The sequence below is a fragment of the Somniosus microcephalus genome, chromosome 2 (genome assembly GCF_052327205.1).
Source record: "Somniosus microcephalus isolate GS21.2 chromosome 2, FLI_Smic_1.0, whole genome shotgun sequence".
NCBI classification, from domain to species: domain Eukaryota; kingdom Metazoa; phylum Chordata; class Chondrichthyes; order Squaliformes; family Somniosidae; genus Somniosus; species Somniosus microcephalus.
The window spans coordinates 47,036,131-47,057,881 of NC_140988.1; the positions used below are offsets into that span (position 1 = coordinate 47,036,131).

The window sequence follows — 21,751 nt, forward strand, 5'->3', positions numbered from 1 at the left end:
ATGCCTTCTATAGTTCATCTCCTCCCATGAGACCTACCTCCTGCTCCCTTGAACCCATTCCCACTAAACTGCTAACTAGCTAACTTTTATTCCTGGGCTCTATGCCAGTTGACATTGTAAATTGTTCACACTTTGCGAGTACTGTCACCCTCCTTTTCAAAGCCATCATCATCACCCCTCCTCAAAAAGCCCACACTTTACCCTTCTGTCTTTGCAAATTAGCACTCATCTCCAATCTCCCTTTCCTCTCCAAAGTTCTTGACTGTAGTGCTTCTCAAATCTATGCCAATCTGTCCTGCAACTCCCTGTTTGAATCCCTGCATTCAGATTTCCAGCCCTGCTACAGTAGATATTTTCCCTAACCAACGTCACAAATTACATCCCCTATGACTGTGACCATGGTGCATGGTCATCCCTGATCGATCTTTCTCCTGCCTTTGACATGGTTGACCACACTACACTCCTTCAATGCCCCATCTCTGTTGTCCAGGTCAGTGGGACTGCCCTTGCTTGATTCCACTGTTGTCTGTCCAATCGTAGCCAGAATATCTCCAGCAATGGCTTTTCTTTCTGCCTCCACACTGTTACCTCCCTAGTCCCCCAGGGATAAACCTTCAGAGTCTCAACTTTTCCAATGCCTTCCTCACGGCCTCCCATCTTCCCAAAATGCTTTGTTCTCTAGCACTGTTTAAAATTAGAGATTGAATTGATCATGTGGAGTGAGTATTGACTGTATGAGCCGCTGTTACAGTAACTATCTGGAAATTTCCTTCAAACATTCCTACCTTTGCCGATGTCAGCAGCTAAGCGCGTTCGTGCAAAATCCAGGGGATACACAAAACAGAGGGACGTGGCACCTGCAGCTCCTCCAGAGGCTAAATTTGCAACGAACCATTTGCCAAACTGAAACATGAAAAAAAAATGTATTCTCACACTTGTGAATGAATGTTTGAACTAAACATAAAGGCCTAGAAATTCACTTGCGTTTGCGCCCAATTAGGGGCGAAAGAGTGGGTTGCGCCGGAAGTTGCGTCGCGCCCGAAATTAGGTGGGCCCTAACATCGGCGTTAGCCGGTAGCACTGCGCCGGCACCGATGACGTCATCGGTGTGCGCAGTGCCCCGGTACCGCCCGAAACCACGCCGATCCCCATCTTCAGTAGCGGCCGCCTCATCCGTGGCGGCCGCTAACAACATTGGGAGACCGGGTCCTTACAGCCGCCTTAGCGGGGCGCTTTAAGGTGGAGGTGCGGCCGGCCGCTTTTTTGGCGGCCGCCTGCCCGCACCTCCTTCCCCGGCCTCCTCCACCTCCCCCCCCCGCGGCATTGCCGGCTGGTTTCCGTGGAGCCCGGCACTTCTCCGTTGTGCCGGGCTCTTTTGCCGGCACTTGCAATCGGGGCTCCGGCCGTTGCAGGCACCTCCCCCTTAAGAGAAGGGGGAGGCCTGCAGTACAGCAGCCTGCCGCACCGCATCGGGTGGCGCAGCGGGACCAGCAGCGCTGAAATTCACTTTCAGCACCCCAAGCGGGGCGGCCAAACCCTGGAACAGCGCCCGGTTCCGCTTTGGGGCGCTGAAAGTGAATATGGGGCGGGCACAACTGGCTCCGCGGCGGGCGCAAAATTTACGGCGCAAACGAGCTGGCGGGGCTATACCCAATTTCTAGGCCAAACACTTTTAGTTACAGCTACTCACGGACTGTTTTCTCAACAATTGCCAAGGCTTTTAAACATGGTGCTTCTATCTCTCATCTACTCAATATTTGCTGAAGTCACTGATGTTTACTCGCAAGTTTTACAAAAACATATCTCTCAAGAATCAGGTAGAAAGCTAAAACTTAATTGTAATCAAGCAACCAAACCTCCACATGTTCAGACTTACGAAACAAAAAAGGAAAAGACTGAGAAAAAACAATAAAGATAAAAGTCAAAGGGGGTGATTTTATCAATGGGGGCGTGATGGAGGCGGGAAAGCTGCTCGTCAGTGTATGACGTTTCATCTGTCAAAAATTTGAGAAGCTGTGAAACACTGACAATCTCTGTTCTTTGGTGAATCCTTGTACTCAAGACTCACTTAGAAAGCTTTCCTGAGCAGAAAGCAGAAGGCTGCTGCATGCATGTTAACTGGCAGTTAATTGGCACTAATCCCTTTCCCGCCTCGAGGAGATGGGACCCGGCGCGGGTCAGGTACCCGCCTCCTGGGACGATGGCACGGAGGTGGGATGGGTACCGTTCCCAGATTCTGCCATTTTCCCAGAAGTCCCGCCTCCCCAGGGCTGGGAAAATCGCCCCCAAACTTAAACAAGAAAAAAGAGAAACAGAAGCTGCAACACAAGCTTAACATCCATCACTGTAGCCACTGCTTCTTGATGATCCAGCCATGAGATATTCCTGGGAAAGTAAGCACAGTCATATTAAAATTCATTGGCTCGTGCAACAGTGGAAAATTAACTTTAATATGCAAATTAAATCTAGCCATTTTATATTTCTACAGATTTGCTAAAACAAATTGCCAGGCCTTTCCCTTCCTGCATCTAGGAGCCAACTTGGAGCTCCCCAGCCTTGATCAAACATGCTACTGGAGTATGCCGAGGTATACTGATAAGAATATTTTCCTGGGGTCAGATTGCTTTGTGTGTGCCCCCACACCAGTAAAAAATTACCCCCAAGAAACCATGGAGACGCACTGATATGCAGGTGGCTCCTTTCCATTAATAACATCACCAGAGCAGCTCTGAAGAGAAGAAAACATGAAATAGGTTTTCATGTCATCAGAATTTTGCTAAAATTCTATCAACAGTATGGCCTATAAATTCGGTGACGCCCCGCCAGCACGTTTGCGCCGGAAATTTAGCGCCCGCCGCCGAGCCAGTTGCGCCCGCCCCAAATTCACTTTCAGCGCCCCAAAGCGGAAGCGGGCGCTGGTACAGGGTGTGCCCGCCCCGCTTGGGGCGCTGAAAGTGAATTTCAGCGCTGCCGGTCCCGCTGCGCCACCCGATGCGGAGCGGCAGGCTGCTGTACTGCAGGCCTCCCCCTTCTCTTAAGGGGGAGGTGCCTGCAACGGCCGGAGCCCCATTGAAAGTGCCGGCAAAAGAGCCCGGCACAACGGCGAAGTGCCGGGCTCAACGGCGAAGTGCCGGGCTCCACGGAAACCAGCCGGCAATGCCGCCGGGGGGGGGGGGGGGGGGGCGTGGAGGAGGCCGGGGAAGGAGGTGCGGGCAGGCGGCCGCCGTAAAAGCGGCCGGCCGCACCTCCGCTTTAAATAGCGCCTCTAGGGCTGCAGCACGGCCAGGTTTTCAAAACGTTGTTAGCGGCCGCCAGGGAAGAGGCGGCCGCTACTGAAGATGGGGATCGGCGTGGTTTCGGGCGGTACCGGGGCGCTGCGCACACCGATGACGTAATCGGTGCCGGCGCAGCGCTACCGGCTTACGCCGATTTAAAGGCCCACCTAATTTCAGCGGCGACGCAACTTCCGGCGCAACCCACTCTTGCGCCCCTAAATGGGCGCAAACCCAAGGGAATTTCTAGGCCTATATTTGTATAGCTATAATGTTTGCAGCAACAGATTGTAGAGGTTCTTTGAACAGACAAAAGCAAAATACTGCGGATGCTGGAAATCTGAAATAAAAACAGAAAATGCTGGAAATACTCAGCAGGTCAGGCAGCATCTGTGGAGAGAGAAACAGAGTTAATGTTTCAGGTCGATGACCCTTCGTCAGAACTGGAAAAAGTTAGAGATGTAACAGATTTTAAGCAAATGTAGGGGGCAAGGAAAAATGGGGGGGGGGAGGGGTGGAGAAAGAGGGGAGGAAAAAACAAGAGGTCTGTGATAGGGTGCAAGCTGTTGAACTTGATATGGTAGCACAGTGATTATGTTACTGGGCTCGTAATCCAGAGGTCGGGACTAATGAGACAAGAGTTCAAATCCCACCACGGCAGTTAGAGAATTTAAATTCAGTTAATTAATATAAATCTGGAATATAAAAGCTAGTATCAGTAATGGTAACCATGAAACTATCGGAATGTCATAAAAACCCATCTGGTTCACTAATTCCCTTTAGGGAAAGAAATCTGCTGTCCAGTCGATCTTGCAAAGTCCTTCTCATTAACATGTGGGACTTGTGCCAAAATTGTGAGAGTTGTCCCACAGGCTCGTCAAGCAACAGCCTAACATAGTCATACTCACAGAATCGTATCTTGCAGCCAATGTCCCAGATTCCTCCATCACCATCCCTGGGTATATCCTGTCTCACCGGCAGGACAAACCCACCAGAGGTGGTAGCACAGTGGTATACAATGGGGAGGGAGTAGTCCTAGGAGTCCACAACATTGACTCCAGACCCCATGAAGTCTCATGGCTTCAGGTCTCCATCAGCTGGTGAATCAGTACTCCTCCATGTTGAACACCACTAGGAAGAAGCACTGAGGGTAGCAAGGGCACAGAATGTACTCTGGGTGGGGGACTTCTGATGTCCATCACCAAGAGTGGCTTGGTAGCACCACTACTGACTGAGCTAGCCAAGTCCAGCTGTGAGACTGGGCCTGCAGCAGGTGGTGAGAAAACCTTCTCGACCTTGTCCTCACCAATCTACCTGTCAGATGCATTGGTAGCAGTGACCACCACACAGTCCTTGCGGAGCCGAAGTCCCATCTTCACACTGAGGACACCCTCCATCGTGTTGTGTGGCACTACCAATGTGCTAAATGGGATAGATTCAGAACAGGTCTAGCAGCTCAAAACTGGGCACCCATGAGGCGCTGTGGGCCATCAGCAGCAGAATTGTATTCCACCACAATCTGTAACCTCATGGCCCAGCATGTCCCTCGCTATACCATTACCATCAAGCCAGGGGACCAACCCTGGTTCAATCAGAAGAGCAAGTCAGGAGCAGCACCAGGTGTACCTAAAAATGAGGTGCCAACCTGACGAAGCTGCAACACAGGACTACATGCATGCTAAACAGCGGAATCAGCATGCTATAGACAGAGCTAAGCGATCCCACAATCAACGGATCGGATCAAAGCTCTGCAGTCCTGCCACTTCAAGTCGTGAATGGTGGTGGACAATTAAACAACTAACGGGAGGAGGAGGCTCCATGAATATCCCCATCCTCAATGAGGGCGGAGCCCAGCACACGAGTGTAAAAAATAAGGCTGAAGCGCTTGCAACCATCTTAGCCAGAAGTGCCGAGTGGATGATCTATATCGGCCTTCTCCTGAGGTTCCCTACCATCACAGAAGCCAGTCTTCAGCCAATTTGATTTACTCCACCTAATATCAAATAAAGGCTGAGCACACTGGATACAGCAAAGGCCCCGACTACACCCCGGCTGTCGTGCTGAAGACTTGTGCTCCAGAACTAGCCGCGCCTCTAGCCAAGCTGTTCCAGTACAGCTACAACACTGGCATCTACCCGGCAATGTCCTGTCCACCAAAAGCAGGACAAATCCAATCCGGCCAATGACTGCCCCATCAGTCTACTCTCAATCATCAGCAAAGTGATGGAAGGTGTCGTCGACAGTTCTATCAAGCGACACTTACTCACCAATAACCAGCTCACCGATGCTCAGTTTGGGTTCTGCCAGGACCACACCGCTCCAGAACTCATAACAGCCTTGGTTCAAACATGGACAAAAGAGCTGAATTCCAGAGGTGAGGTGAGAGTGACTGCCCTTGACATGAAGGCAGCATTTGATCGAGTGTGGCATCAAGGAGCCCTAGTAAAACTGAAGTCAATGGGAATGAGGGGAAAACTCTCCACTGGCTGGAGTCATACCTAACACAAAACAATACAGTTGTGTTGTTGGATGCCAATCATCTCAGTCCCAGGACATCGCTGCAGGAGTTCCTCAGGGCAATGTCCTAGGCACAACCATCTTCACCTGCTTCAATAAGGTCAGAAGGGGGGATGTTCGCTGATGATTGCACTGTGTTCAGTTCCATTTGCAACTCCTCAGATAATGAAGCAGGCCATGCCCACATGCAGCAAGACCTGGATGATATTCAGGCTTGGGCTGATAAGGGGCAAGTAACATTCGCGCCACACAAGTGCCAGGCAATGCCTATCTCTAACAAGTGAGAGTCTAACTACCATCCCATGACATTTAACGGCATTACCATCGCCGAATCCCCCACCATCAACATCGTGGGGTCACCACTGACCAGAAATTTAACTGGATCAGCCACATAAATACTGTGGCAGCGAGTGTTTCACCTCCTGACTCCCCAAAGCCTTTCCACCATCTACAAGGCACAAGTCAGGAGTGTAATGGAGGACAAAGCAGCCCATTCACCAAGTTAAACATTCACTCCCTGCACCACCGGCGCATCGTGGCTGCAGTGTGTACCATCTACAAGATGCACTGCAACAACTCACCAAGGCTTCTTCGACAGCACCTCCCAAACCTGCGACCTCTACCGCCTAGAAAGACAAGGGCAGCAGGCGCATGGGAACTCTATCACCTGCAAGTTCCCCTCCAAGTTACACACCATCCTGACTTGGAAATATATCAGCGTTCTTTCATCGTCGCTGGGTCAAATTCCTGGAACTCCCTCCCTAACAGCACTATGGGAGTAGCTTCACCACACGGACTGCAGCAGTTCAAGAAGGCGGCTCACCACCACCTTCTCAAGGGCAATTAGGGATGGGCAATAAATGCTGGCCTTGCCAATGACGCCCACATCCCAGGAATGAATTTTTAAAAAGCTTGATGTTGAGGACAGAGAGGCCAGAGTGGGAGTGGAGCGGAGAATTAAAGTGACAGGCGACCGGAAGCACGGGGTCACGCTTGCGGACTGAAAGGAGATGTAACGCAAACCTGCGTTTGGTCTCCCCAACCGCATCGTGAGCAGCGAATGCAATATACTAAATTGTAAGACCTCTCTGTCCTCAGCCTCTTACACTATTCCAACGAAGCTCCACGCAAGATCGATTAGCAGCACCTCATCTTTCTATTAGGCACTTTACAGCCTTCTGGATTCAACATCGAGTTCAACAACTTCAGACCATAACCTCTGCCCATATTTTTTCAGGTGGCAGCTGTTGACGACTCTGCTATACCCATTTTACACCTCTTCGAGGCTCATCATTTGTTTCTTTATTTGTCTCCTTTTGCTTTGTACAATCATACCTTTTGTCATTTAATCACTCCTACCTTCCACCCTATCACAGACCTTTCCTTTTGTTCTTTCCTCCCCATTCCCCCCCTTTCCCTGCTCCTGCACTTGGTTAAAATCTGTTACATCTCTAACTTTTTCAATTCTGACAAAAGGTCATCGACCTGAAACGTTAATTCTTTCTCTCTCCACAGATGCTGCCAGACCTGCCGAGTATTTCCAGCATTACTATTATTACTTTGAATAGACATATGGGCCTAGAAATTGGGTTTTGGCGCAGCGACGGCTTTAGCGCCGGAAGTTAGTGCCGGAGCTAAGTCGCGCTGGGCGGGCCAAAAATTCAATAGTTCTGCGCCCAAACGGCTGCCGGCGCTGCTGAGAGCTGTTTGCGCCTGAAAACTGGCGCTATGCGCTGAATATCGGCGCTATTCCGGCGCTGCGGCGCCCGCTGCGGTGCGGCAGGTTCGGGAAGTGCAGGCCTCCTCCTTCCCTTAAGGAGGAGCTGCCTGCACCCGGCCGCGGCCCGCGAAAATCTTTTTAAAAATGAGCCCGGCACCTCGGACAAGTGCCGGGCTTGCTTCTGTTCTGGGGGGGGGGGGGGGGGAAGTCCGGGGAGGGAGCTGCGGCCAGGCGGCCGGCGGGAAAGCGGCCGGCCGCCGCGGGGCCTTTAATGCGCCGGCGCAAAGTCATGTAAGACTCTGTTGCCAGAGTCTTAGTTGCGGCTGCCACGGGCGAGGCGGCCGCAACTGAATTTCGGCGCTGGGGCCCGTCGGCATGGCAACCGGGACGCTGCGCACACCGATGACGTCATCGGTGCCGGCGCAGCGCTACCGGTCTACCGCGGCGGAAGGGCCCCAGGCAATTTCGGCGCCGGCGCCAATTGCAGCGCTAGGCCCTCTAGCGCCGCAAAATCGGCGCTAAGGGCACTGAATTTCTAGGCCGTGGTCTTCACAATGAGGGCAGTGGCCATTTGCAGTCCATGGGGGAGAAATTTGGTATCGCCCCATTTGGGGCGCAATTATTGGCCGGGCGCAAAGATTAGCGCCTGGTGCTAATTATCGCCTCCGACAGCAAACTTGGCTTTTATCGCCCCTGGAGGTGGCTGGAGCGCTAAATCAGGCGCTACACAACTCTCTTAAGGCGCTAAGGCCGAAGAGCAAGGCGCTACCTCACAGCGCTGGCGAAGCTCATGTGATTTCAGTCAGCAATGTAACACAACACACTGGCACCATCCAGTTCTTAAAGGGGAGTTCTGACGAATGGTCATCGACCTGAAACGTTAAATCTGTTTCTCTCTTCACAGATGCTGCTTGACCTGCTGAGTTTCTCCTGCGTTTTCTGTTTTTATCTTAAAGGGGAGGGATGATCTTGCTCTGCATCCACATCCTGCTCATTGCAGCCTTGAATCTCGGCCTGGAGACCTGTACATCAAATCTGCTGGAAAGAACAATGGAGAGAACCAGGGGAACAGCTCAGAGTGCAGCCCCCATAGTCTCTTCTAAATCGATACAAGGAAGGGCAAATCAAAACCAACCTGCAAAGTGCTGCTCAGTACCCAAAACTCCTCCACACAGCGTTGAATCGCTCCAGAAGTCTCTCTCTCTCTCAGAATGTGTGGTGCAAAAATGTCACCGACAAAAAAAGGCAGGAAGTGGTCGCCTTTAAATAGCGCTCCCCTAGTCCCTTTCTGACAGCAGAACGCTCCCCTCAACCTGTCGTTGCTAGCGGCAGGCGGTAAGGCAGGGGGCGCCACTCAATTTCCGGTCCAGGGCGCTAACGGGGCATTGCGCACTTGACTGACGTCACGATCTGCCGGCGTAGGAGATCGTGACGGTATTGTTTAGCGCCGCCGCAAAATGTCCGGTCAATTTCGCGAGGCGCAGATATCGCCGTGCCCGGGCACTAGTTGCTTTGCGCCCCACTTAGCGCCCTCTTAAGGCACTAACGGGTGGCACTACCAACTGAATTTTTCCCCCCATATCTCTTCACATAAGGCTTTGGCAGACATGCTGCTGTAAGTTTCTCTGAGCCTCCATCATGATCCCGCTGTGGGATGTTCACCAAGTTAGGACACAGTGCTGTTCCCACTACTCTTTTGCTCTTAGCAAACAAAAGTGAGGGAATACTATTAGAAAGCAAAGTTCTATCCAGTTTTTATGCAGCAAACTAGATCCAGTCGCACTGTAGTTCTACGTAATTTTTTTTTGCTCCTTTGGTGAAGTATCAAGCCTTTACTTGCAGACTGCCCCTGCCCATAGTGGCATAACTGAAATTAGCAGTTCACTATGTGGGGCATGCAAGTGCAGAGCAGTGTCCCATCACTTCATGGTGCAACACATTGCAGCAATCTTGAGAGTTGCTCAAACAAGACACTGCTTAGGATTGCAGTCCTGAACAAAGTTAATGATTAAAAGTATCTTTGACTCTCCCCTTGCAATCCACATATCATTACTGTTTTAACTGCTTACGCTATTGGTTCACCCAAGAAGGACCTATAGTGTGTTCAGCATTAGTAAAATGATATTCCAGGTGTTTGTGAGAATACTGTGTCATCTAATCATACCTGTTTCTCTTTGTCAAGTCCTGCCATAAATAACTGCTTATATTTGTCCTTGAAGGCAAAGTTCAGAGCCTGAGTTGGGAAATATCGAATCACATTCGCTAAGTTGCCACGCCAAAAACTCAGAAATCCTAAACAGAAAGAACTTTCGTGTAAGAAGTGTTTTCAAATATGGAAAGTGAAAATGTCAGAAAGACTTGCAGATAGTAAAAATTACAGTAGTTTAAATCTCAAAAGGCTTTGCTAAAAAGTAGTCAATTTTTGGAGACCAACATGTTAGTCAAGCCGTCGCTTTGTAAAACAATTTTATAGCCTAGAAATTGGGCCAAGTTGCATCATTTTTTTGCAGAAAGTGCACGCACGCTGTTTGCCATATTCGGTAAGAAAAAAAAGAGGCGTCCTTGAGGCAACTAGCGCTGGCTGTACTCAGGGAAACCAGCCCTTGGGATCGCCTACAACAAAGGTATGTAACGTACCTGAATGTAAGCATTCCTGCTCCTCCCGAATCCACATTTAACTCCCCTCCCGATCCCTGGACCCGCGGTGCTTCGCCCCGATCCCATGACACACGCTGCCCCACCCCCTCGATTCAACCTGAGACCAATCTACCAGAGGGCCACTGCGACACTAACAGCAGCCCAATTTTTCACTAGTCTTTGTCAGCGGACTGTTAAGGTGCACTGGCTCCATTATAAGGGATGAGGGTCCAAAATCTGGGGAGCCTCGGGCCTCAAAGTTATGGCGCAGGGTACGTACCCTGCAGCACCAAAAATGGATGGGACCGAATTTCTGGACCTATAAATTTTAAACCTGAAATATTGCTTGTGGCCAAAATATGTGATTGGGTTTTCTTCATTCTTTAAATGATATGCCTGCTCCACAGATCACAAGAGTAAAAGCTTACCTTGATTAGTTCTGAGGAAAGCATGGGACAGATTTTCCTCTTTGCTGTAATGGTGGTAGACCTTTGGTGGTACAGGAATTCTATCCGCCTCATGCCTGCTCCTCTGATCCTAAATCATTTCCTGGAGTCAGGGTACTTGGGGCAGGCACCAGGGCCATTTACAGCTCCACTGGGGCGTTCACCTCAGGTCGAGGGTGCCTTGCATAAGGTGCTGGCTGAAGATCCATGAAAATGTGCCCCATTGTACTTCGGTTTTTACATTTTGATTAATGCAACTGTTTTAATGTCATAATCAAACCATACCTTTAAAATTTACCCCCAACATAGATGGCAGGAACAGACCTAGTGGCCAGGATTGCTAACAATAACGTGCATTTATACAGCTCCTTTAACGTAGTAAAACGTCTAAAGACAGCTAAAGGCATGGCCAGCAAGGGTGGAGTGATAGAATTGGGGACGTGCAAGAGGCCAGAATTGGAGGAGCGCGGAGATCTCAGAGGGTTGTAGGGCTGGTGGAGGGGCAAGGCCATGGAGGAGTTTGTAAACAAGGATGAGAATTTTTAAATCCAGGTATTGCCGGATCGGGAGCCATTGTAGGTCAGTGAGCACAGGGGTGATGGGTGAACGGGACTTGGTGCAAGTTAGGATATGGACTGCAGAGTTTTCGATGACCTCAAATTTACGGAGGGTGCAAGATGGAAGGGCCTTAGCAAATATGAGAACTGCTTCATGTGACAGCCTTACCAATACTATTAATCAAAACTTGACTGAGAGATGGGCAGGGACTATCTTTGTAATGTATCAATGACCTGTAACATTGTAGAATGCACTCAATTTTGTCACTGATTTGTCTTGAGTCTGTGCACTATAAGGAACAAATAGTTGTCTAGATTTCCAAAATTGTTTAGTTTTAAACACAGTGGGCATGAAATCGTCAACACCTTCACCGAAGCGTACGAGAGCATGGGCCTTACACTTAACATCTGGAAGACAAAGGTCCTCTACCAACCTGCCCCCGCCACACAGTACTGTCCCCGATTATCAAAATCCACGACGAGGCCTTGGACGACGTGGACCACTTTCCATACCTCGGGAGCCTACTGTCAACAAGGGCAGACGTCGATGACGAAGTCCAACACCGCCTTCAGTGTGCCAGTGCAGCCTTCGGTCGTCTGAGGAAGAGTGTTTTTGAAGACCAGGACCTCAAACCCAGCACCAAGCTCATGGTCTACAGAGCAGTAGCGATACCCGCCCTCCTGTATGCCTATTAGACATGGACCATGTACAGTAGGCGCCTCAAAGCAATGGAGAGGTACCACCAACGCTGCCTCCGCAAGATCCTGCAAATCCATTGGCAGGATAGGCGCACCAACATCAGTGTTCTCTCTCAGGTCAACATCCCCAGCATCGAAGCTTTGACCACGCTTGATCAGCTCCGATGGACGGGTCACATCGTCTGCATGCCCGATACAAGACTCCCAAAACAAGCGCTCTACTCGGAGCTCCGACACGGCAAGAGAGCCCCAGGTGGGCAGATGAAACACTTCAAGGACACCCTCAAAGCCTCCTTGAAAAAGTGCAACATCCCCACCGACACCTGGGAATCCCTGGCCCAAGACCACACAAGTGGAGGAGAAGTGCCGAACACCTTGAGTCTCTTCGCCGGGAGCAAGCGGAAGCCAATTGCAAGCAGCGCACGTCAACCCAAGCACCCCACCCACCCGCCCCTTCAACCACCGTCTGCCCCACCTGTGACAGAGACTGTAGGTCCCGCATTGGATTCATCAGTCACTTGAGAACTAACTTTTAATGTGGAAGCAAGTCATCCTCGGTTCTGAGGGACTGCCTAAGAGAGAGCCCGTTTTCGGGGGCTATCCAATTTAGCTCCCAGTATCTTGGGGTTCTACAAGCATTTGCATAGGGAAAATGTTGTCAATTCTGACTAGTACAGCAGAGGTTAAAATTATGGATTAACAATTTCTTGGCTCAAAGAAACTCAGAAGCAACTTTAGACACTGCTGGCCAGTCCCAAGGACCACCAAGTCAGAATGCTGGAACAAATATAGCTGATCTACATTAAGGGCTTGAAGGATAGTAATCTGAAAGCTGAAATTGCAGCCATCTATATCAAGAGTTTGAGGTCACATACAAAATTGACAGGCAGGAAAAGACCAGCTGATCCATCAACCCTGCCCCACACATCATGACTAGACCCCCCCCCCGCAACCATGTAATATAGAAACATAGAGGATAGAAGCAGGAGTAGGCCATTCGGCCCCTCAAGCCTGTTCCGCCATTTAATGAGATCATGGCTGATCATCCAAATTCAGTACCCTGTCCCTGCTTTCTCCCCATATCCCTTGATCCCTTTAGCCTTAAGAAATATATCTAACTCCAACTGCCTTCTGTGGTAGAGCATTCCACAGGTTCACCACTCTCTGGGTGAAGAAATTCCTGCTCATCTCAGTCCTAAATGGCTTACCCCTTATCCTTAGACTGGGAGCAATCTCCTGGGAGAAGCAATAAACCAGGGAAAAAATCCAAGGCCAATAAGGGATAAAAAAAACTCTGTAAAATTCCTCTCCAACCCCCTCAAGCAATTGAGGCCAGTCCAGGAGATCACATAGACTAGATGTTATCTATAAAGACACTTACTCTTCCATATGATGCGTTTCTGCCCCAGTCAAGAACCGACCCAGTTCCCTCTTAAAGCAAGCAGAGACAGCACCCACCACACCAGCTGGCAACATATTCCAGAGGCTCACTACTCTCTGGGAAAAGAACCGACTAACATCCAGTCTATTGTTACTCTTGAAAAGTTTAAACTCATGTCCACTGGTCCTCCCCATTTTATTAAACTGGAATAATCTCTCAATAGGCACACTATCCAGCACTTAATTATTTTATAAACTTCTATCAGGTCGCCTCTAAGTCTACACTGCTCTAACGTAAATAGACCACGGTCCTTAATCCTAAGTAGCTGAGGTTCTTTAAGCTAGGAATCATTCTCGTAGGTCTCCTCTGGACCTTTTCCAAGGCCACTATATCACCCACCATGTGGGGGACCAAAACTGGGCACAGTATTCCAGGGCGGTCTGACCAGCGACCTATATAGTGACAAAATGGTATCCTTTAATTTATACGGAACGGTTCTATTAATACAACCTAATACCCTCTTAGCTTTAGCTACAACTTCTTTACGTTGGTCATGAACTTTCAGTGATCTATGCACAACAACACCCAGATCTTTTTCTCTCTCAACCTCTTTCAGTATTGTTCCCTGCAAATGACACGTGTATTCTGAAGATACGGGCAAGGATTCCATGGCCTATAAATTCGGTGACGCCCCGCCAGCACGTTTGCGCCGGAAATTTAGCGCCCGCCGCCGAGCCAGTTGTGCCCGCCCCAAATTCACTTCCAGCGCCCCAAAGCGGAAGCGGGCGCTGGTACAGGGTGTGCCCGCCCCGCTTGGGGCGCTGAAAGTGAATTTCAGCGCTGCCGGTCCCGCTGCGCCACCCGATGCGGAGCGGCAGGCTGCTGTACTGCAGGCCTCCCCCTTCTCTTAAGGGGGAGGTGCCTGCAACGGCCGGAGCCCCGTTGAAAGTGCCGGCAAAAGAGCCCGGCACAACGGCGAAGTGCCGGGCTCCACGGAAACCAGCCGGCAATGCCGCGGGGGGGGGGGGGGGGGGGGGGGTGGTGGAGGAGGCCGGGGAAGGAGGTGCGGGCAAGCGGCCGCCGAAAAAGCGGCCGGCCGCACCTCCGCTTTAAATAGCGCCTCTAAGGCTGCAGCACGGCCAGGTTTTCAAAACGTTGTTAGCGGCCGCCAGGGAAGAGGCGGCCGCTACTGAAGGTGGGGATTGGCGTGGTTTTGGGCGGTACCGGGGCGCTGCGCACACCGATGACGTCATCGGTGCCGGCGCAGCGCTACCGGCTTACGCCGATTTAAAGGCCCACCTAATTTCAGCGGCGACGCAACTTCCGGCGCAACCCACTCTTGCGCCCCTAAATGGGCGCAAACCCAAGGGAATTTCTAGGCCCATCTCTTTAATCATCCTTGGATGGATATTATCCGCACCAGGAGCCCTATCGATTTTGAGCTTTCCTACTCTATCCAAGATTAATACACTAATGTTATTCAGTACAGAGCACCCCCCCCCATTGGAATATAAGCATCATCTACCAAAGTATAGTGCTGCAAAATATTCAGTTAGCAGCTCTGCCATTACAAAAGTCACTAGTGGGCGTAGTCTATAGGCCTCCTAACAGTTGCAACTCTGCTGGTCGGAGTATAAATCAGGAAATAGTTGGGGCTTGTAATAAGGGAACAGCTATAATCATGGGGGATTTTAACTTTCATATTGACTGGACTAATCAAATTGGGCATGGCAACCTTGAGGAAGACTTCATAGAGTGTATTAGGGACGGATTCCTTGAGCAGTATGTAACTGAAACAACCAGGGGGCAGGCAATCTTAGATCTGGTCCTGTGTAATGAGACAGGATTAATAAAAAATGTCCTAGTAAAGGATCCCCTTGGAATGAGTGGCCATAATATGGTTGAATTCCAAATTCAGTTTGAGGGTGAGAGAGTTGGATCTCAAACTAGTGTACTGAGCTTAAATAAAGGAGACGATGAAGGTATGAGAGTAGAATTGACTAAAGTGGACTGGGAAAACAGATTAAAGTGTAAGACGGTACAAGAGCAGTGGTCTACATTCAAGGAGATATTTCACATCTTTCAAGATAAATATATTCCACTGAGGAAAAAGGGGAGTAAAAGAAAAGACAGCCATCCGTGGCTTAGTAAAGTAATAAAGGATAGTATCCGACTGAAAACAAGGGCAAATAAAGTAGCCAAATCTAGTGGGAGGATAGAAGATTGGGAAGCATTTAAAAGCCAGCAAACAATAACTAAAAGATTAATTAAGAAAGGGAAGATAGATTATGAAAGTAAACTAGCAAAAAATATAAAAACAGACAGCAAGAGTTTCTACAGCTATATAAAAAGAAAAAGGGTGGCTAAACTGAACGTTGGTCCCTTAGAGGATGAGACCGGGAAACTAGTGGTGGGGAACATGGAGATGGCAAAGACGCTGAACAAATATTTTGTATCAGTCTTTACAGTAGAGGACACTAAAAATATCCCAACACTGGACAAACAGGGGGCAATGGGGGGGGGGGGGGAGGAGCTAAACACGATTAAAATCACTAAGGAGGTGGTACTCAGTAAAATAATGGGACTTAAGGCAGATAAATCCCCCGGACCTGATGACCTACATCCTAGGGTCTTGAGGGAAGTGGCGGTAGGGATTGTGGATGCATTGGTGATTATGTTCCAAAACTCCCTGGACTCAGGAAAGGTCCCGGCAGATTGGAAAACTGCTAATGTAACACCCTTATTTAAGAAGGGAAGTAGACAAAAAGCTGGAAACTATAGACCAGTTAGCCTAACATCTGTGGTTGGCAAAATGTTGGAGTCCATTGTTAAGGAAACAGTAACAGAGCATTTGGATAAACATAATTTAATAGGACAGAGTCAGCATGGTTTTATGAAGGGGAAGTCATGTTTGACAAATTTGCTCGAATTCTTTGAGGACGTAACATACAGGGTGGATAAAGGGGAACCAGTGGATGTAGTGTATCTGGAATTCCAAAAGGCATTTGACAAGGTTCCACACAAAAGATTACTGATCAAGATAAAAAATCACGGGATTGGGGGTCATATACTGGCATGGGTGGAAGATTGGCTATCTAACAGAAAACAAAGAGTTGGGATAAATGGTTCGTTCTCGGGCTGGCAATCAGTAACTAGTGGTGTTCCGCAGGGGTCAGTGCTGGGACCCCAACTCTTTACAATCTATATTAACGATTTGGAGGAAGGGACCGAGTGCAATGTATCCAAGTTTGCCGACGATACAAAGATGGGAGGGAAAGCAGTGAGGAGGACATAAAAAACCTGCAAAAGGACATAGACAGGCTAAGTGAGTGGGCAGAGATTTGGCAGATGGAATATAATATTGGAAAGGGTGAGGTTATGCACTTTGGCAGAAAAAATCAAAGAGCAAGTTATTATCTAAATGGAGAGAAACTGCAAAGTGCTACATTACAAAGGGATCTGGGGGTCCTGGTGCATGAAACACAAAAAGTTAGTATGCAGGTGCAGCAGGTGATCAGGAAGGCCAATGGAATCTTGGCTTTTATTGCAAGGGGGATGGAGTATAAAAACAGGGAGGTCTTGCTGCAGTTATACAGGGTATTGGTGAGGCCACACCTGGAATACTGCGTGCAGTTTTGGTTTCCATATTTAAGAAAAGATATACTTGCTCTCGAGGCGGTTCAGAGAAGGTTCACTCGGTTGATTCCAGAGATGAAGGGGTTGGCGTATGAGGAAAGGTTGAGTAGGTTGGGCCTCTACTCATTGGAGTTCAGAAGAATGAGAGGCGATCTTATCGAAACATATAAGATTGTGAGGGGTCTTGATCGGGTGGATGCGGTGAGGATGTTTCCACTGATGGGTGAGACTAGAACTAGGGGGCATAATCTAAGAATATGCCCTTTCAAAACTGAGATGAGGAGAAAGTTCTTCACTCAGAGGGTAGTAAATCTATGGAATTTGCTACGCCAGAGAGCTGCGGAAGCTGCAACATTAAATAAATTTAAAAGAGAGATAGACAGTTTCCTAGCAGACAAGGGAATTAGGGGTTACGGGGAGAGGGCAGGGAAGTGGACGTGAGACTAGATTCGGATCAGTCATGATCCTATTGAATGGTGGAGCAGGCCTGAGGGGCCGTATGACCTACTCCTGCTCCTACTTCTTATGTTATGTTCTTAGAATCAGTTTGAATCTGTCCTACAATATCCTTTAGTGGTCCTATACGATCCTTAATGGTCTTCTGACTCCTGACAGAGCGGAAAAAGTTTTTTCTATTACTACCACAATTGCTCACCATCTTCTTTTCCAGAGATCACTTGGCAACCCTTATGGCTGTCTCTCAATTGCATGCGATACTTGTCCCTGTTCTCCTGCAAGTTAAATTCCTTGGCCTAGAAATTCAGTGGGCCTTGCGCCCACTTAGCGCCTAAAGAGGTCTTTTGCGCCGGCGGGGTGGTAGCGCTGACATTGACTGCAGCGGTATTGGCGGCGGTAGCCGTTAGCGCTGCGCCGGGACCGATGATGTCATCGGTGTGCACGGTGGCCCGTAACGCCCCGAAACCGCGCCGATCCCCATATTTATTTGCGCCCGCCTCCTCCGAAGCGGGCGCAAACAGCGAACAGAAAACGGGGCCGTCCTGCTGCCATAGTGGGGCGCTTTAAAGCTGAAGGTGCGGCCGGCCGCTTTTTCGGCGGCCGCCTGCCCGCACCTCCTTCCCCGGCCTCCTCCACCCCCCCCCCCCCGCGGCATTGCCGGCTGGTTTCCGTGGAGCCCGGCACTTCTCCGTTGTGCCGGGCTCTTTTGCCGGCACTCGCGGTCAGGGCTCCGGCCGTTGCAGGCACCTCCCCCTTAAGAGAAGGGGGAGGCCTGCAGTACCGCAGCCTGCCGCACCGCATCGGGTGGTGCTGCGGCAACTAGCGCGCCGATATTCAGTTGCAGCGCCCCAAACGGAGGCGGGCACACCCTGGTATAGCGCCCGCTTCCGAATTGGGGCGCAGAAGACGAATATACGGCGTGCGCTAATGCCTCCCCGCCCAGCGCTAACTTTTGGGCGCGAGCGAGCTGCCCGCGCCCAAGTGAATTTCTAGGCCCTTATGTGTGTCGAATACCGTCTGCTTCAATCTGATTTGCCTCTGAACATTCCTGGTCAACCACAACAGTTTTGTTTTGCCATGCGCCCTTTTTTTAAACCATTGGGACATGCATGGCTTTGAGGATGGTATTAAATAGAAGACATTTGTCCTCAGTACTAGATTGCCTGATTACCAAAATTTGGATTATGGGTACATCAATTTAATTTTAATCCCAACTGTTTTCTTAAAACATGGAACCAATAGGTGCTCCCCCTCTAATTAACCAAACCAAACAAGTCACAAAACTTTGAAATATGAACAAAATAGAATTTTCAACCAAATTTGAAGAAATGTTGGAAATATTCCAAATGAGATAGGTCTAATTGATTTTGTAGTACACGTTTCAGGCTATGTTATGCGATATTAGTGAGCACTGTTAAGAGGTTAAGATTGAGAAATAGTAATGAATCCATTGTATGCGAAAGAATCACTTTACAGTATATTGCTTCCAGTTTATATTAGTTCTGTAGTTAAAAAGCTAAGAATTAAAAGACTGCAAATACAGCTGACAATACAGTACAAGGCGTGTCTGTACAGAGGTCATAAACTGTGCTTTCTGGGTTAGGTCACACTGTTTACATTTAGAAATTAAGTTATCTGTAACTAACCATAACAATACATTCTGTGCCTCGTTAATCTTAAACACCAATGCTTTCTGTACAACTTTGGGACCATAAAATGTTAGAATAGAGACAAATATTTAGTAGGGCTGGAACATCCTGATAGAGACTTAGTACTGAAAATATGGGTGAAGGGTTATGGATACAGATGCCTATAAATTAGTGCAGCTTAGAAACTATAAATGAGGTAAGATCGTAACCTTAAATGGGAAAGAGTAAATTGAGCTCAACTGGCTGTAATGTGCTGTTCTGCTGAGGCTGCATTTTATGTAATCTGGGTGCTGGCTGTTAGTACTGTATATTGCTTTATTTATTTTTGTCTTATAACACTCCTATGAAGCAGCTTTAGATGTTTTAATACGTTAAAGGCGCTATATAAATAAAAGTTGCTGTTGTAATAAACCTCCAAGTGTGTTGACTCTGTGGTCTAGATTTTCAGTGTGCCGTGAGGCGGGCTTTTAGGCGTGTGGGGGGCAAAAATCCCGAATTCGGGGGTCCCGACACCATCCCGCCCAAAACCTGCCTCCACGTAAGTTTCACAGGAGGCGGGTACCCGCCCCGCACTGGAACCCGCCGACCCGAGGCGGGAAGGGATTAACAGGTAGTTAACAGGCAGTTTTTAGCCTAATCCCTATTTTGCGGGGTGTCGTGTGGGATTCCCGACGGCTCCAAACCACGCCAGGTTAGAGCAGGTGGGTCGTCGGGTTGAAGGACTTGGAGGGGTCGCGATGTCGGTGTTCAGGTGAGTGATGGGTGCATGAGTGCAAAGGTAAGAGTGTTTGGTGTGTCTAAAGTGTGTAAAGAAGTTTAAATTACCTGTACTTACCATAACAGCCTTTCTTCCTGTAGCCGTCGGGAGCCCATCACTCAGTTGGCACTGAAAGCAGAATGGCTGCGATCTGTCAAAAGTGACAGCCTTCAGCTTTCAGTGCCAGTGAGAGTTCTAACTGAGTCTGCGTAGAAGGACTCAGGTTAGAAGTCAGACTGTCAGTGTTCGACAGCTTCAAACAGCTGTGAAACACTGATATTTCATCTGTCAAAAACTCTTGACAGATGAAATTTCAGTCTGTGACGTCACCTGTTGCCAGGTGGCCCTTAATTGGCCTGCTGAGCCCGCTGGGCGGGCTCAACAAGGTCAATCAAGGGAAAATCGCGTCAATTGGCTGGACGTCGATGGAGGCGGGAATAAAACCCAAAAGTTGTAGTCCCACCTCCTTCCTGACTGCTGAATGAAAATCCAGCCCTGTGTTTCAAACTCATTTTAAATACAGACAGGTCTGAAGGCTTTGGCCCAGAAATTCAGGTCGGAGGCTTCCCGCGGGTGCAAGCCTCCGAGCTGCACTTAGCTAGCGCGCCGGCCGTTGTGCTGTGGGCCTGCGTGGGATTCCAATCCTGGGCCTGCTCCAACTGCTGGTGTGCAGTGCTTGCGTATCCCAGGGGCGCAGTTAGTTCGAAGCGTCCCCATGGATCACGTGGGCCATGGAGAGCCAATGGTAGCAGAGAATCTGTATTCATAGATTTGACAGGAAGGCCTATCAAATCTATGAATACAATTCAGTCCCAAAACATAACTAAAACTTCAAATAATTTTTTTTTAAAAATCACATTTTTAAAATAACTATAAATTACATAAAATAACTATTTTAAACAATAACTTTAAATTTCTAACGGGGCTAAAAATAAACTTACCTTTCTTTAAAGTATTTAAAAATAATAAACCTGTGGAAAAAATGTTTTAATTTTACTTAATGCACTGCTTACCTTTTAAAAGCAGGCCTTGCGACTGCTTTTTAAAAGCGTAGCTCCTGGAGACTTACCCTCCCGGAGAAACCTGCAAAAAAAACGGAAGTTCCAGGCGTACGCGCTGCCTCTCCGGCGCACGCTTTCAACCTGTGAACCCCTTCCTTTAAGGGAATGGAAGTTCCGGTTACTCAAGCATGCGCAGTGCATGCACGAAACCGGCACTTTTGTTGGGCCTATGTGTGAGTACCCAGCGCGTACTCACCCGTGGGGACCCGAAGTTCTGGCCCTTTGTCTCTTTATATTAGAACAAAAAGACATTCCTACCAATTGACACGAGTTCTTATTGCAGGTTTATTCATTTTACTAATACTCCCTGTTTATTTTTGTTTTATTGTTTTGAGATAGTGTAAAATCGCCAAATGTTAATACTGGTGGCCCTAAAGCCAAGTTCAGAGGCAGCAATCAAATGCCTCTCCAACCCCTGCAGATGTGAAAATGTTAACAAGGAAGAATTAGAGCAGGAGAGAAAGAAAGGAGTAATGGTCCAATAGTTAAGTACCCTGTCAGGCACTAATAAAACTAGAACAGTGTTCAAAATATTGTAATAAAATGAAGGAAATTGTGCAGGAGGACAACGGAAAAATTAATGGAAGCCCTTTCACAGCAGACAGAGGCTGTAATGGAGGTACATAAAAAAACGCTTGGTTAGCCATGCCAAATGTAGCCAAAAAAATGAGGGAAGAGAGAAATTAAAAGCCCACAAGGCCGTTATGCCAGACCTTCGTCGCTCCAGGCTTGGGTGAAGACACAGGGAGAGAAATTCGGTTGGTTAGCGTCTCCCATTAGTGCCTGGTTGGAGGGGGGGGGGGGGGGGGGCGGCGCTAACAGGGCACTAAGGGGTTAGCGACCAGGCGTGACAAATGCAGCGACACTCGCGAACTTCATTGCCAGTTTACTGCCTGGGCCTCTAGTGCCTTGCAGATCGTGACATCATAAAGTGCGCAGCGCCCCGTTATCGCCCCAGATGTG

The 21,751-nt window shown here is 48.9% G+C and overlaps 1 protein-coding gene across 2 annotated transcripts in view; it reads right to left on the reverse strand.

Moving 5' to 3' along the window:
• LOC147122702 (ADP/ATP translocase 4-like) overlaps positions 1 to 21,751 on the reverse strand; it is a 194,913-nt gene that overhangs the window by 88,299 nt on the left and 84,863 nt on the right. For both annotated transcript variants that reach the window (XM_086009472.1, XM_086009462.1), the window contains exons 2-3: positions 9,674 to 9,801; positions 786 to 903 (exon numbers count right to left, since the gene is read on the reverse strand). In XM_086009472.1, the coding sequence (XP_085865598.1) occupies positions 786 to 903; positions 9,674 to 9,801 (246 nt within the window). The remainder of the gene's footprint in view (positions 1 to 785; positions 904 to 9,673; positions 9,802 to 21,751) is intronic.